The 17,275-nt window shown below is 50.9% G+C and overlaps 1 protein-coding gene across 23 annotated transcripts in view; it reads right to left on the bottom strand.

The window, feature by feature from the left end:
• The window catches only part of NRXN2 (neurexin 2), a 303,692-nt gene extending 287,522 nt beyond the window's left edge, over nt 1-16,170 (bottom strand). For 7 of the 23 annotated variants that reach the window (XM_081842379.1, XM_081842398.1, XM_081842377.1 and 4 more), the window contains exon 1: nt 14,994-16,156. In XM_081842379.1, coding sequence (XP_081698505.1) covers nt 14,994-15,705 — 712 coding nt within the window. In that variant the 5' untranslated portion in view covers nt 15,706-16,156. Of the gene's footprint in view, nt 1-14,993 lie in introns of all 23 variants that reach the window. The other 16 variants (XM_081842386.1, XM_081842391.1, XM_081842388.1 and 13 more) reach the window with 9 other exon arrangements.
• Nucleotides 16,171-17,275: the final 1,105 nt, after the last annotated feature.

Below are 17,275 nucleotides of genomic sequence, written 5' to 3'. Positions count from 1 at the left end.
CGGGGATGATGGGAGTTGTAGTCCAACAACATCTGGGGACCCACAGGTTGAGAACTGCTGGTCTAGACAATAGTGAGCTGGATGGACCCAATGGCCAGACTCACTATAAGGCAGCATCCTATGGTCGTATCTCCAGATGGTGCTGAGAAAGACCAGTCTGAAACTGAGAAACGGCTGCCAGTCCACGTATGTAGACAATAAAGAGTGAGATGGTATGACTCTGGACAAGGGACTCTCCTATGTCCCGATGTGCAAGGCCTGGACTGAATAAGCGTGTGTTTGTGTGTGTAACCACCACCACCACCCCAAGTACAGAGGCTGTGTGTTCTGCCCTCTCCCTTTCAGAAACAGTTCTGAACTGGCTCTGAACATAGCCAAACTCTCCAGCACATGCCAGGGGAGCCCTCCTGATGCCAACTGGTGATGCCCGACGGGCACAGTAGCAGCAAGGAAGAGTCTGGAGCCGTGCCCAAGGAGATGATCCACAGGAAAGGGAAGGGGAACAGAAGCAGGAGGAAGAAGATGAAGCAGAGGGATGAGGAGAAAGGGTTATCTCCCCACCCCATGCACATTCCTGGCAGCCTACTTGGCAGGCAACCTTGGGCTGACCTTGCAGGGAACAGCCAGGCTGCCTGGCCCCAGAGCGCCCTCTGCAATGATGGAAACAGCTCAGCCCCAAAGCAGCACCCATCAAAGAGGATGCAGCTAATGGGAGGGGGAAGGCAGGTGGGCACTGCTCAGGCCTTGCCCATGGGCAGGGGGAGGGAGGGAGAGAGAGACTGGTGCAAAAACACAAAGAGGGAGAAAGAGAAACAGAGGGAGGGAGGGACACACAAGCAGGTGCTGAAGCTGAGTTGGCCTGAACTGATGGAGCCCAGGTCAGGAAATACCTGACCCGGTTCTCAAGATGCTTGAGAAAAGGGGCAAAAGGCTCAGGTTTATTTGTTTGATTCCTATCCCACCTTTCCTCTCAGGAGCTCAAAGCAGCAAACATGGTTTTGTTCCCCACACCCTGCCAGGAACACACACACACACAGACACACACAGACACACACAGACACACACACACACACACACACACACACGTTATCTCACAACAACCCTTTAAAGTAGGTAAAGCCAAATCAGTGGCCAACCCAAGGTCACCCTGAGACTCTCAAGTGTTTTTAAACAATGCAGTTCCCCCCCATTCTTAGAAAGTGGCTTGGAAAGGCCCAGGGAAAGCATGGCCTCCATGGGGCTGTCCCTGAATAAGTCTGGCCCAACCCATAGCCGCGGACATGCCTTGGACCTGGTGTTTACCTCTACGGATGTTGGTGATCTGACACTAAGCAAAAGCGAAACGAAAGAAGTGCCATGGTCAGATCACTTCCTGGTGCAACTGGACTTCTCCGCGACCCATCCCCTCTGCAGGGAGGTGGGACCGATTCGGATGGTCCGCCCCCGCCACTTAATGGATCCAAATGGTTTCCAGAGAGTGGTTGGGGATGCTTTATCCCATGTTGATGGCCTTTCAGCCGATTCCCTGGTGGCCCGCTGGAATGTGGAGTTAACCAGGGCTATTGACTGTTTGGCTCCGAAGCGCCCTCTCCGATTGCATGAAGCCCGGAGAGCCCCGTGGTTTTCCACGGATCTGAGGGCAATGAAACAATCGTTGAGACGGCTAGAGCGCCGGTGGCGGATAACTCATTCTGAATCTGACCGGACACGGGTTAGAGCTCAACGTCGAGCCTACCAAGTGGCGATAGCGACGGCGAAGAAGACTTTCTTCACCGCCTCTATTGCATCTGCAGAAAACAGCAGCAGGAGACTCTTTCAGGTGGTTCGCAATTTAGCGGAACCACCTGTAACATCGGGGCCCAGTACGGGCCACATGTTCTCCTGCAATGATTTTGCAAATTTTTTTGCAGATAAAATCGCTCAGATTCGGGAAGAAGTAGACTCCACCGTGGGAGCAGGGCCGGGGCGGGAGAGTGCTAGAGTCCTGTCTGGTCAAGTTGTGTGGGATCAATTTCAATCTGTTACCTCCGAGGATGTGGACAGGCTGCTTGGACGAGTGAAGCCAACCACCTGTCTCCTGGATCCTTGCCCATCCTGGCTTATAAAAGCTAGCCGGGAAGGACTGGGCGATGGGCTTCGTGGGGTGGTGAATGCTTCCCTCCGTGAGGGAGCCTTCCCAGACCCGCTGAAAGAGGCGGTTATTAAACCGCTTCTTAAAAAACCATCTTTAGATGCGGCCACGATGGCCAATTATCGCCCAGTCTCAAACCTCCCATTCTTGGGCAAGGTGATTGAGCGAGTGGTTGCTGAACAACTCCAGGCACGCCTGGAAGAAGCGGACCATTTGGATCCCTTCCAGTCGGGATTCAGGCCTCATCATGGGACTGAAACTGCCTTGGTCGCACTGGTTGATGATCTCCGGCGGGCTAGGGACAAAGGTGAGAGCTGTTTCCTAGTTCTGCTGGATCTCTCAGCGGCGTTTGATACCATCGACCATGACATCCTTCTGGACCGTCTTGAGGGGCTGGGAGCTGGGGGCACTGTCATACAGTGGTTCCGCTCCTTCCTCCTGGGCCGTGTTCAGAAAGTGGTGGTGGGGGATGAGTGTTCAGACCCCTGGCCGCTCACTTGTGGGGTGCCTCAGGGTTCTGTCCTCTCCCCCATGCTTTTCAACATCTACATGCAGCCGCTGGGAGCGATCATCAGGAGGTTTGGGCTGGGTGTTCATCAGTATGCAGATGATACCCAGCTCTACCTCTCTTTTAAATCAGAACCAGTGAAGGCAGTAAAGGTCCTGTGTGAGTGTCTGGAGGCGGTTGGAGGATGGATGGCGGCTAACAGATTGAGGTTGAATCCTGACAAGACAGAAGTACTGTTTTTGGGGGACAGGAGGCGGGCAGGTGTGGAGGATTCCCTGGTCCTGAATGCGGTAACTGTGCCCCTGAAGGACCAGGTGCGCAGCCTGGGAGTCATTTTGGACTCACAGCTGTCCATGGAGGCACAGGTCAAATCTGTATCCAGGGCAGCTGTTTACCAGCTCCATCTGGTACGTAGGCTGAGACCCTATCTGCCTGCGGACTGTCTCGCCAGAGTGGTACATGCTCTGGTTATCTCCCGCTTGGACTACTGCAATGCGCTCTACGTGGGGCTACCTTTGAAGGTGACCCGGAAACTACAACTAATACAGAATGCGGCAGCTAGACTGGTGACTGGGAGCGGCCGCCGAGACCATATAACACCGGTCTTGAAAGACCTACATTGGCTTCCAGTACGTTTCCGAGCACAATTCAAAGTGTTGGTGCTGACCTTTAAAGCCCTAAATGGCCTCGGTCCAGTATATCTGAAGGAGCGTCTCCTCCCCCATCGTTCTGCCCGGACACTGAGGTCCAGCTCCGAGGGCCTTCTGGCGGTTCCCTCACTGCGAGAGGCCAAGTTGCAGGGAACCAGGCAGAGGGCCTTCTCGGTGGTGGCGCCCGCCCTGTGGAATGCCCTCCCATCGGATGTCAAGGCGATGGACAACTACCTGACATTCAGAAGACATCTGAAGGCAGCCCTGTTCAGGGAAGTTTTTAATATGTGACATTTTAGTGTATTTTTTATCTCTGTTGGAAGCCGCCCAGAGTGGCTGGGGAAACCCAGCCAGATGGGCGGGGTACAAATAATAAATTATTATTATTATTATTATATAGGGACAGGTTGGATTGCTGCAGCTCCCACCCCTTCTTTCCACATGCTGAATTATTGTATTATATGGGGAGGGATTCGGATAAGCAGGCAACCCAGCAGAATTTCTGGCTTGTTCATCCTTTACGGGAACCCCGTTCACACCTCAGTATGTCACAAGATGTTGGGATGAAGCAGTGGGGCCCCCAACTAGCAAGAGAGGAGCGCCCCCCTGACACCCTCCTAGCTATCTTACTAGAGCATGACGCCTACACACCCGTCCTTGACGAAGGCTTCTTCGTGGGCAAGGATGCAAATGACCTGACCCAAGGCTGTTGGTTTAAATATAGGCAGTGCCAGGGGAGCATCCGGCTGCCACTTGGAAAAACAGGAGAGAGACAGGCCGAAGGAGCCCTCGGAGGCAGGCCCAGTAGCTTCTGAAACATCCTCCCCTGTTTGCCACATGGCATGGGATGGGGGGCATGAGGAGGAGATAGCGGAAGGGTGGGGGGAGTCACAAAAGACCTACTTGGCAAGTTGCTCATACGGACTGGAGACAGTTGTGGCATAGTGGGTGAGGTGTCAGACTAAGAGCAGAGAAATCAGGGCTCAAATCCCGCCTTGACCACTAAAGTCACCTTGAGCCAGTCACATACCCTCAGCTTGACCTACCTCACAAGGTTGTTGTGAGGATAATATGGAGAGGGAAGAACAAACCGCTATATGTTCCCTATAGTCATAGAATCAGCATCGCAGGATTGGAAGGGACCCAAAGAATCATCTAGTCCTACTCCCTGCAATGCTAAAGGATCCCTGGCAGATGGCTGTCGAACCTCTGTTTAAAAACCTCCAGCTTACGGAGTCCACCAGCACCTTAGTTAACATCAGCCAGACACCAAAAGCAGATCAAAGCACATGTCAGCATTCCACATGTCTAGGTAGTCTTGTCTAAGCAAAAATGCAGAGAGAAGGGTTCAGGCAATGAGTCCCAAAGAGGCTCAAGAAATTTCCTGCTCATGAAGCCTACCTGGGAACAGCAAAAAATGTTGTTCTACTTTTATTAAAATATTCATACTCTTCCCTAGTGGGACCTTAAAGGTGGCAAAAGGCCATAATTTAAAACATGGCAAATAAAACTGCATTTTAAAAGCACCAAGGAAACACTAAAACGAAGATAAGAAAACAGCAGCAATATAATATCAGCAAATGAGAAAAGGGCGGGGGGAGGGACAGAAGGAATAACGGAGCCAGAACCAACTTCAAGCAGCGCTGATCATAGAATTGGAAGGTAACCCTAAGGGTCATCCAAACCAACCATTAAAGAATCCCTGAGAGATGGCCATCTAACTTCTGTTTAAAAACTTCCAATGGAGGAGAGTCCAACACCTTCCAGGGGAGTCTGTTCCACTGTCAAAGAGCTCTTACCATTGGAAAGGTCTTCCAAATGTTTATTCTGGATCTCCTTTCTTGCCATTTGAGTCCATTGGTGTGGGTCCTACCCTCTGGAGCAGGAGAAAAGCTTGCTCCATCTTTCATGGAATAGTCCTTCACATATTTGAAGATGTGATTCTATCACCTCTCAGTCTTCTCCTAGCTAAACATGCTCCTATAACCATTCTTCATCCGGCTTGGTTTCCAGACCTTTTATCATCTTGGTCGCCCTTCTCTGCACACCTTCCAGTTTGTCAATAAATTGTGATCAGATGGATTTCAAAAGAGAAACCATTTTTAACCGGGCAAAGCAGAAGATAGAGGAAGCTAGGGGAGTCTCCATGGACCTCATCTAGGCCAGCCCTCCAGCTGCTTTGGATTACAGCTCCCATTGGACCCAGGACATACAGCTGCACTGACTGGAGACAATGGTGAAGGGAGGCTAGCCAATGCGCTATCACAAAGATGCCCCAAACTGGAGCCCCCACCTGCTGTGTGCCAGGCCTGCAGTCAGGAACTTCTCACTGGGTAGACTTAGAATATATGAAAAGCCCTGCAAAAGGGGCCTTGTCTAGGCCAGCATCCTGTTTTCACAGTAGCTAGATGCCGCTAAGAACCTAGGAACCCAGGCAGACTGCCTTTGGACCGGGAGGTTCCATAAGAACCTAAGACAAGCCCTCCAGCTGGATAAGGCCCATTGAGGGCCCCATCTATTCCAGCATCCTGTTCCCACATGCCCATTGGGGGAAGCTTGCAAGCAGGACCACTCTGCCCACTTGCAATTCCCAGAGACAGGTACTCAGAAGGCAATTCATTTCATTTCATTTCAGAAGGCAGAACACGGACAACGTTGTGGCTGGCAGCACTTGACAGCCCCAACCTCTTCCTTCAATTAGTCTATTCCTCATTTTGAGCCATCCAAGTTGGTGGTGTTCCCATGCCTGAGGAAGCCTGGGAGGGACTGCAAAATGCTCACAGATAGTTTGTGTCTCTGCACAGTTGGAGGCAGGGTTCGCCCCACAGTAGAAGCCCTTCTGAACATGTGCAGAGTGCCTTTCCCCTACAAGAGAAAAACAATAACCAACTCCTTGCATGATCTGGAATTAGGGAAACAATTGCCCTGGCTCATAAAACAGACTCGCAGTTGGGCTTGCAGGAGGGCCCAAGGTGCCCTCCATTCCAGTGATTAACCTTTCACCTTCAAAACTACCTTTCCTCCCCTCATGCAAAGGCCTCTCTGCCTGCTGCCCCCCAGCAACACACACCCTTCCTGCTCGCACACTTTGAGAGGCTTCAAATCCATCTCCTTCCAAATCCATCAGCCAGCCTGGGCCAGCGTTTCCACGGCAACCGGCCTAGGCAACAGCCGCCCAGCCTGTCCGTCACGACAGCCTCCTTTGCAAGGGCCGACAACAGCCGTGGCGGCGGCAGGAGTCAGGCGGCCCTGGTGTCTCCTCCGGCTGCATGAGAGGCTCCCCTGCCAAGCCCATCTCCACGGCAACCAGCCAAGTCGGTTGCCGCCACCGCCATCTGCTAGCCAGCCTCCCTCTCCAGACAACAGGCTTCCGGAGAGCAGGCGAGTGGGTGGGTGGGCTGAGCCCAAGTGCCGGCGGCATGTGGGTGTTGTGTTGTGTGTCTGCATGTAGAAGAGAAGCGGGAGAGTATTCTTGACGTAAGCGAGCACTATTTGGTGCCTTGTGCGAGACGAGGGGTTATGTAAACTCCCGTCGTCTGGTTGCGATGCAAGAGTCTGAAATTGTTGTCCTTGGCCCTGAGCTAGGAAGGGACAAAAGGGGAACGGAGAACTTAGGATGGTGCCTGGGCAGGCAGGCATGTTCAAGGCTCTGAATCGGCAAGTTGTCAGGAACCCAAATGCCCATGAAGACTCAGAGCAGGAACTCAAATTTCTTCCAGGTTGTGGGACCCCGTAGTACCGTTTGGTCAGACCCCACCTGGAGTCCTGTGTCCAGTTCTGGGTGCCACAGTTTAAGAAGGATATTTTGCAAGGTAGAAGGTGTGCAGAGGAAGGTGGTCGAGATGATGAAAGGCCTGGAAACCCAGCCTTATGAGGAATGGTTGAGGCACTGGGGATGTTCAGTGTGGAGAAGAGGGGATGGAGAGGAGAGTCATATGTGAAGGGCTGCCCCATGGAAGATGGAGCAAGCTTGTTTTGTGCTGCTCCAGAGGGCAGGACCCAAACCAACAGATTCAAATGACAAGAAAGGTGATCCCAAATAAACATTCAGAAGAACTTTCTGAGGGTAAGAGCTGTTTTGACAGTGGAACAGACTCCCTCAGAAGATGGCAAACTCTCATTCATTGTAGGTTTTTAAATAGAGGTTGGATGGCCATTTGTCAGGGATCATTTAGCTGTGATTCCTGCATTGCAGGGGGTTGGACTAGTTGGCCCTTAGAGGTCCCTTCCAACGCTATAATTCTGTGATTCTATGACTTCAGTTGCAGAGGGATGAAGGTAAAGCTAGCCTCCAGCTCCTATCAAGCCCAGCCAGCATGGCTAGTGGTTAGGGCTGCCGAAAATAGGAGCTGGACAACACCTGGAGGATGTTTCAGGTGTAGCAGCATCACCTGCTGCTCCCTGATGGTTTCGCCTGGAGGTGCCAATGGGATTGTACCCAGGGCCTTCTGCATGCAAAGCAGCTGTCCTATGGTCCTTCCCCTCTACACAGCTCTGGGCAACTCACACTAATGAAACATACCACAAGGGTGCTGGGGGAGGGCCAGAGAAAAGACCCAGGATGATGTGACCTTGGAGTTACTGGCAGGGGGTGGGCCCCTGTGTGAAACAACATCCCTCTCCAGATATGACAGGCGCCCGCTATCTGCACTTCCCGGAAACAACGGAATGCATTTTTGTTCCAACAAGCATTTGTGCTTTTTAACTGTGTCTTGCAGTTTTTATTGCGCATCGCCTTGAGAAGATTGTGCAGAATGCGATTAATAAATTAATAATAGCAATAATAACACTGGGCAACAATTTTTTACTTTTTGAATGTTGTCTAGATTTCTACAACTGATTTGGGGTATTTTTGCACTGCTGAATCAGGAAATGGCATCCGTTTCTCTCCATCAGGTCTGGTTTTTGTGCTATGTTGATTTGAAAAAAATCAGATCTTGTGACAAAATCGATTACATTTTTGTGGCATTATCAGCTGATTTTGTCAACACATATCATCCTAAATATGTTTTTAAGAGACAAAAAATTGATTACTGTAAACTGAATGGTGGGCATTGATAAAGGTAAGTACACGTAAATTGCATGTTGCTTCACCATTTTTCAAACTTCAGGGCTTGAACTTCTGTTTCTTGGAACTCCTGGAATGCTCAGCAGCAGGGAAGTCTCTCTTCAGAGTCCAACAGTAGTCAGCCATCATGACTGCATCCCAGTGACCCTGATACCTGGTCTCAGTCTCTTTCATGTCCTGATGGAATCTCTCCCCCTGCTCGTCATTCATTGAACCCAGGTTCTCAGGAAACCGGTCCATATGTGAAAATAGGTAGTGCATCTTGACGCTCATGTTGCAGCCCAGGTTTCTGAGAGCAGTCAGCATGTTGCTGACAAGTTCTGCATAGTTTCTGGCCTTATTGTTGCCAAGAAAGTTCTTCACTACCAGAACAAATGCCTCCCACGCTTCCAGTTCCACTTCGTTCATTGAGTTTCCGAACTCTGGATCTCTGATGAGCTGACGGATCTGGGGGCCATCAAAGATGCCAGCTTTCAACTTCTCCATGGTCAATCCTGGAAAAGCCTGGCACAAGTAAGTGAAGCAGTCACCATCCTTGTCCAGAGCCTTGGTGAACTGCTTGATTAAGCCGAGCTTGATGTGCAGCGGTGGGAAGAGTATTCTGTCTCTTTCCACCAGAGGGTCGTTGATGACGTTCCTTTTTCTGCAAGGCACCAATTCCTCCCGCACAGGCCAGTCCTTCTTCGTGTAATGCTGAGCACGGTCCCTACTATCCCACATGCGCAGAAAACATGGGTACTTGGTGAAGCCAGACTGTTGTCCCAACAAAATGTTCACCATCTTCAGGTCAACACAAATAAACCACTTATGCTGATCATAACCAATTTTCTCCAGCACATACTTCACCGCTTCATAGTTCTCCTTCAGTGTAGTCGAGTGAGCCAGGGGTATAGAGGCAAACTGGTTGCCGTTGTGTAGCTGAACACATTTCAGTGATCGCTTGCTGCTGTCAATGAACAATCTCCAACCTTTGGGTTCGTACTGTGGCACTCCAAGCTTGAGCAGAAGCTGCGCAATATCTGCACAGTTTTTTCTGAGAAAAAACGGAGGTACTCTTGATGCATGTTGCGGAAGAAGCTGATGCGAGCACTGTCAGAGAGGAGGTTTTCTTCCTTCAATCTGGATGCCAACAGTTTGGCAGAGTCCTTTGACAAGCTGAGGTCGCGAACTAGATCAATCAACTCCTTTTGGGAAAATGGATGTGGAGCATCATCTTCAAGAACCACTTCTTCATGTCCTTCAACACTGGAGGCATCTTCGTCACTAATGTCAGGAAGTTCTCCGAAGATAGGCACTGGAATTTCATCACAATGAGCTACAGGACGACGTGCTGATTGAAGATCAGGATACTTGAGGCTGCTCCAGTTCTTTCTGTTGATCCCAGTCACATCAACAGTGCAGAAGTAGCAGTCAGTGACATGGTTTGTCGGCTCCCTCCAAACCATGGGAATTCCAAAGTTCAGACTCCTCTTGCCATTGGTCCATCCACGTAGAGTCTCAGTGCATGCCTTGCACACCATGTGTGGCGCCCAAGCTTTATCCTGGCCACCAAGTTTAATACCAAAATAACTTTATGCTTTGCCGCACCAATTTATGGAAGATTTTGTGGTTTTATGACTTCAAACTGATCCCTTTTCGACATAATCACCCAGAACTATCGGACCTGAATACTTCTTGTCATTAAAATAATCATTTCCAATCAAAACAATTATTCGACATGGCATTTTGCCCCCACCAACTTCTTCTAAAATGCTCCACACAAGCATACATGTGAACAAAAACGTAAAAAAACGACATGTGGCCATAACTCAAAAACTTGACCTGATTGAGCAAAACCAATGTGATTTTTGGATTCAGCGCATCAGATTCGTTCTAAATCAGCTGAAAAAACGCAGACAACAAATTTGTTGTTGAGCAGTGTAATTAGCTGTGTTCACTTGGGCCTTAAGCAGGAAGACAGTCCAGCCCACTCCCAACCCGAACCTGCCCTCTGAATGGAATCCCTCCCCCCCCCCCAGGAAGTTCACCTCTGAGCCACCTCCCACCAGTGTTCCGTTTAAGTTCCTTCAGAGTGCCCCAAAGGGAACAAAGGGGAAACTGAGTCCCGAACCCTCCCTGACCCTGCCCAGTGGGCCTTGCTTACAAGATGGGCTGAACATACCACATGCACCACTCTTCCCACAGCCTGCCACAGGGTAAGAGGCCATGTTTGCAGGGCCAAGGTGCAAAAGGGTTTCCCGCTTTTTTATTCAATTATGAGACGGATTTCTCTCAGGGTGTCCTATTACTCATTGCCAGAAATTTAAACAAAAAACAAGGGCACAGATTTGCAAAAAAAAAAGTAGTACATATGCTAATTTACAAGTAATTTACATGCACATTTAGAAATAATTACTATAATTTAAATTGAAGGACAATATATATCCTCATAGTGGGGAGCAAAACTATAACCAGGTGACTTGGGATCTTTCCTGCTCACTCTGCTGTCTTGATGCTGCTGAGTGTAGAATGGGCAGCTTCAAGTCCCGTCCCCCCAACCTACGCTCTCCCCTTTTCTGGGGGTTTTTATCTCTAAACTAGGTTTGGACTGGGTAGCCCTTCAAACAGAGGACTGCCTTCTTTAAAGTGGGACAGTGGCCTCCCTAACTTCACTAAACCGTAACCCGCACCGTCTGCTCTTAACCTTCAGTGGGGCGCTCTCACATTCCACCCCAGACCTCACCAGGGATTGATCCAGGTGCCTTCTGCATGCCAAGCAAGTGCTCTGCCACCACTGAGATAGGGAGGTGCCTCTCAGCTCTGGGGGAGGACAAAAGGCCCCAAATCACTGAGTCGGGGAGGAAAAAAGGAAGGGAGCCCGCTTGCCTTCCTTGCCTACCTGCATGGGAGGGGAAATGACCTCAGCACCCAGCAATAATACAGAAAAGGATTGCTTTTGGGCATGCACAGAATGCAGCACGGAATAGCCACAGGAATCAGGAATCAGGGCCCCTCACCCCGAAGGGGAACAGCTTCCAGATGCAGGACCTCTCTCCCCCACTTTTTTGTAAGGGGCTCCAGCACTGGAGTCTGCCCAGGAAGGGGAGGGCCCCCCTGGACTTTCCATCCTTCCAGATCAGCTGCCCCAGAATTGGCTCCCTCGGCAGCCCATCTTGGCTGCTCGCCAGAGCAGCAGGCAGGGCCATAAACAGATAAGTAATAGCTGGATAAATTGCAATAGCTGGGGACCAGGTTTCCTCTGACACACAAGCAGGGCTGGCCCAAGACATGTTGGCACCTGGAGCAAATGGCAAAATGGCTCCCCGCCCCCTGGCTAGGGAAGAAGGGGTGAGTGAAGATCTGTATCAGGAACAAGGGAGAGGGAAATCAAATCAACCTTAATCAATGGTTGAAGTGGGGCTCAAAGGCCATTGCTGGATGGCTGGGGACTGAGAATCATGCCGGGCAGGTGCAGAGCCCAGGAGACCCCAGAGAGCTATTATGTCGCTGAAGAAGGGCAGTTGGGTTGCCAGGTCAGTTGCACCCCAGACCCAAGACCATGGGACAGCCCCTGGTGATGCCCTAGAGGGCAAGACCCCAGTGCTGTCAGAAACCACAGACTCTGACAGCAGGTCATTCACATAAAAACACAAAGTCTAGCAAATGGTTGGAAACAGAGACAGAAACCTTAGCTCAAGGGGGTATTTCCAAATCATTCTTTCTCACCTGCTCAGGGCACCCTGAGCCAACCTGGAGATTCAAGTCCTCCCCATGCGACACAGGGGGATGGAGCTCAGGTGAACCTGAAGACTTCAGGTCAGCCCTGGAGGCCTGGCAACCCCCAGGGCAGGGAAGGCTGAGGCCTATGGGGTCTGGGAAGCCTCAATTCAGGAGGGAAGGAGTCCAAGGAAGGTCTGGTCCCAGGCAAAGGGGGGGGGCTGGTGGCTGCAGGGAGCAGCGTGCTGAGATTCAATTTCCCACAAGGCAGGATGCTCTGCCAGGAGTTTCATGGGAAATCAAGATGGCCACTGGACCCAGCCAGCCAGTGCTGCTTAAGAATGCTTGGACCCAGGGCCTGTGTCAGCAGCAGGCTGTCCTGAGGTCCCAACAGCTGCCTGAGGTTGATACCTAAGCATGTTCTCCTGCACCCCTGCAAACAACAGCCAAACATTCCCATCAATGAAAGGGTGTGGAGCTCCAAACCAAACCAGGGCCAAGTTACGGACTGAGGTCCCACAGCTCTCTTATTTTCCTGCAAAAGGAAAGTGGCCAATTAAAAGCGGGCTTTTCAAAAAGTAGCATGGCTATCCTAAGCAGAAAGTGTGAAAGGGACAGAGGGGGAAATACAGCGTGACCCACAAACAAGACCTGCAGGATATTGCACAGACCCATAAGGTAATGGTGGGTGAGGGGCAAATGGCCATGACTCTGTTCTCTAATTCTAAGCTGCGCTTCGCACCCCATAGCAGCCATTTTGTGACTGGTGCCCTTGGCAGCAGTCTGAATTTTTAATTCTTTGAAGCTCAAATAAACATTATCTATAAAACGGTATGCATTTTGATTTTTATTATGTATTTTTTATATATTTTATCAGCTTTTTTAAAAGTTCATGTATTCAGTAGAGAAGGGGGGAGGGAGCACAGGAAGAGGAGAGGGGTTAGGAGAGGTATTTTACAATTTATCAAGATAAAGAGTCCTGACACCTCAGTTTTTACCGAAAATAGGCTCAGCAAGGGAAGAAGGTGGATCATGGAGATATCTGATCCGGCCATGGTGATACATGCCTTAGTTACATCCCGTTCAGATTACTGTAATGCTCTCTACATGGGACTGCCTTTGGAAAGCGTTTGGAAATTTCAGGGGGTCCAAAGTGCTGCAGCCAGATTGCTAACCAGAGCCAGCTACAGGGAGAACAGAAACGCCTTTTTACAGCAGCTCCATTGGTCCATTTCCAGGCACAATGCAAAGTGCTGGTTATGACCTACAAAGCCCTATACAGGCTGGGGGGTCAGACTATCTGAAGGATAGTTATATCCCTATATATGAGCCTGGCTGGGCTCTGAGATTTTCTGGGGAGGCTTTTCTCTCAGTCAGCCACCCTCACAGGCACATTTGGGGAGGACACACAAGAGGGCCTTCTCAGGGGCTGCTCCTAGACTGTGGAACTCCCTCCCATGGGAGGCTAGCCTAGCCCCTGCTCTGCTTTCCTTTCTCATGCCAACATAGACTTTCTCTGGTTCTGACAGGCCTATGACCACTAACTGGCTGTTGTGACAAGGTATTCTGAGCTGGGAACAGATACACACTTCTGTGTGTGTATCACACAGCTGGGAACATACACACACTTCTGTGTGTGTATGCATTTAAATTATTTTGAGTGTTTTCAGTGCTGTTTTAATGGAGTTGCTTGTTTTTCATATTTACATTTATTGTGTGTTTCTCGTATGTGTTTTAATTTATGCTGTCAGCTGCCTGGGGTCCTGCACTGGGAGAAAGGAAGAACATGAACAGAACGGAATAAAATACAGAAAGAAGTGGAGGCAAAACTTAAGGATACTAGAAGGGACCTCCACCCTCGCCCTTCACAGAGACCACCAGCAGACCTCAACATATCTGAGAGTTAACAAATCACCACCATCTTTCATTTATTTACTATTCTCATCATCACAAAGGGGCTCAACAAAATGATGATCTACTAATAAGATACAGAGATTTTCTTAAATCCTCAAACTGTTCACATACTTTACTTTTAGCCATCATTACAACAGCCCTGCAGGATGGCCCTGTATCCCTTCCTCTTTATTACGCAAAAGATAGAGGAGGATCCTAGAACTATAGAACTGGAAGGGACTCAAAGGGTCATCAATTTTCTGCAATGCAGAGAGAGGACCAGATTGCATTTGGCTCACAAGACTACTGTTTCCTTTGCCTGAATCGACTATTAGGACCCCTTCCACCATGCAACACTCTCCCTGATGTGCCAGGTGCTGTACAGGCCACAGCATTCACACTCCCCACTCGCAAGCCCCATGCAGTGTTAGAAACTCAGATATATAAGTTGGTGCCAAATGGCTCCTTAAACCAGGGTTACAGTTGCCAAAATGGAATGCCTAGTTGCCATTTTGGGGCCAGAAGGCTTGAAAGTCATATTTTTCAATGCAGTCGTACCTCGGAAGTTGAATGGAATCCGTTCTGGAAGTTCATTCAACTTCCAAAACGTTCAGAAACCAAGGCACAGCTTCTGATTGGCTGCAGGAAGCTCCTGCAGCCAATCTGAAGCCACGGAACCCATGTCGGATGTTCGGGTTCCAAAGAACGTTTGCAAATCGGAACACTCCTGGGTTTGCAGCGTTCGGGAGCCAAAACGTTCAACTCACAATGTGTTCGACTTCCGAGGTACGACTGTACAACTATTTGATTCCTGAAATTGGTTCTGATGATGCAGATGAACTATAATGGATAGAATTCTACAGAGTATGTGAAAACAGTCAAGATCCAAGGATCCCCAGGCATACACCGCAAGATGGTGGAGACTTCAAGTATCCTGGTGCTCAGCCATCACCACTTGGTTGCAAGTGGTCAACAGCCAGGTGCAAAATGCGCCTGGCAAGTTTTAAACGCTGGCCTGGTCCCACAGGAACCCCGTCAGCCTCTTACCTTCACTGCAGAATTTGCCCTGGAATCCGGTCAGGCTGCAGTCGCACTGGACCTCGCTGTTGACCACGGTGCAGATCCCTCCGTTGACGCAGGGGTTCTGCTTGGTGCACAGGTATTCCGTGTCACTGCGGATGCCCTGGCTGCCCAGGAGGGCGGGGGGCGTGTCGCCCACTTTGAGATTGGCCACCATGCCGCGGAAGGGCATCTCGTACTTGACGGTGCTGAGGGTGAGGGCTGAGAGCCGGACGTCCGGCGGGATTCCCCCCACGAAGAGGTCGCTCTCCACCGTCATGTCGCGCCGCTTGGACTTGACCTCGGCCACGCGGGCCTCTCCGTCGACCACGAGCATGGTCTCGCGGTAGTTGCGCGTCAGCAGCAGCATGTGCCAGCGGTCGTCGTTGATGGGCGTCTCCAGGTGCAGGCTGGCTGGCTCGGCGCAGGAGATCGTGAAGCGCAGGCGGAAGCGCCCCTCCAGGATCAGCAGCTCTAGGAAGTCGCAGTTCCCGCCGTCGTCCAGGTACAGCACCAGGGCCCGCGAGACATTGGTCTTGAGGCTGAAGCTCAGCTCCCCCGAGGAGCTGGCATCCCACCGGGCATAGCGAGCCCACTGGCCTGTTGCGCCCCCAAACTCCAAGGCCGCGCCGCCTGCCCCGGGGCCCAGCGCTGAGGCCACCAGCAACGCCAAGGGCAGCAGGCGCAACGCTTTCGCCATGGCCGCCCCGCTCTGCACACCTCGAGGCGAGTGGCGCCCCCCCTCCTGCTGCACACCTTCAGATCCACATGAGACTGACCGGCACCTCCTGCAGGCAGAACAGGCCACAACCTGGCCGGGCAGAGAGAACCTCCTCTTGCTCCTCCTCAAAGAGCCGCAGGGGCTCTCGCGGAGGGAGGGGCCACGATGCACGTCTTCCGTGAAGGTCCTTGGGGCTCCCCTGTCCCCCCCTCCCCAAGAGCCAAGGCAACTCGGAAGCAGCCCTGCCTACAGCATATTCATCCTCTCATGGACAGGGGCAGCAGAATCGCCCTCAGAACGAGGGTGGGGTGGGGGGCGGGGCACGGGCAGGATGCTCCCGGAAGCCAACAACCCGTCCGTATCTGCCGCAGTCAGAAGCTTGGTCCTTCCTTCCCTCGATGGGGTCCTTCCGAATCCGTTCTGCGTTCAGTCTGGAGTGCGCATTGTAGAAAGCTCAGCCTGGAGTGGAGCAGGAAGGTGGGTGGGGGAGAGAAAGAGAGAAGAAAAGGGAAAGTAATCAGCCACTGTGCTGGTTTTCCTTTTTTAAAGTCCCATTCCTGACCCTGTAAACAGACCCTTCCCCACATTTGGGGTCCCAATTTCCAACCCACCTGCATCACAATCCCTAGCTGGGTTCACAGCGACTGCAAGTCACACTTCGCACACAACCCAAACCGATACAGAAACATAGATATATACAGTGCTGTTTTACTATAAAAAGAGGTGCCGGAACTCACCATGAACACCTCTCTTGTTTTCTTATTATGGCAATGGTGCTCGCCTGAGAGGTGCCAGAACTGAGTTTCATTGAGTTCTGGCTGGGGAAGGGGGGGAGCCTTAGATATATAAATATATATGTAGGGGAGGGTGTGGGTGCGCACACATATCTATATGGAACTCCTGTCATAACCCCTCCTCTGCCATGTCCCAAGCAAGGCTCAGCCATACCCAATGAACAGTCCCACCTGCCCAGAAAATTTTTTAATTCTGAATCCCCTCAGAAGTCCCCATTGTTTTATTTTTGTCTTTGCATGTACTCTGGAGTCCAGGACTATTTTCTGTCTCCCAGCCCACCTGCACCACACAAGCAGGATCCTCATGTGGTCTCTTTTCCTGAGGTCTTCAATGTGGGAGTCATGTAGACATCGTGACACCTTGAGGTGTTCCTGTTGGCACCTGCCAAGAGCCCCCTGCCCTCCCTCGTCTTTTAAAATATAGGGCTTTTTAAAAAAAAAATCCCCACCTTGGGTGGAGCTGGACTGGCTGGTAGATGAAGGGCAGGCATCATCCAGATCCACCCTCTTGCCATGCTTCCCCAGACTGTCTCTGGGCCCCATATGTGTGGGGGGGGGGCATTAGCATACTATTTTGTGTGATAGATGTATCACCTGGGGTTTTTTTTGTTTTGTTTTTTGCCTGTTTTGCATGCTTTGGCTATTTGTTTGGTTGCGGCATAGGCTTGTCTGCTTTTATGTTTGGCTGTTAGGAGATCTCCTGCTTGCTTTTTCAAAATACTTCATTAGAAGGTGCTGGTGCTTTTTGTCTGTGT

The sequence above is a fragment of the Podarcis erhardii genome (assembly GCF_964252035.2).
Source record: "Podarcis erhardii genome assembly, chromosome: 15".
NCBI classification, from domain to species: domain Eukaryota; kingdom Metazoa; phylum Chordata; class Lepidosauria; order Squamata; family Lacertidae; genus Podarcis; species Podarcis erhardii.
The sequence above is the reverse complement of the archived record's forward strand: the minus strand, read 5'-3'. Positions and strand labels throughout refer to the sequence as shown.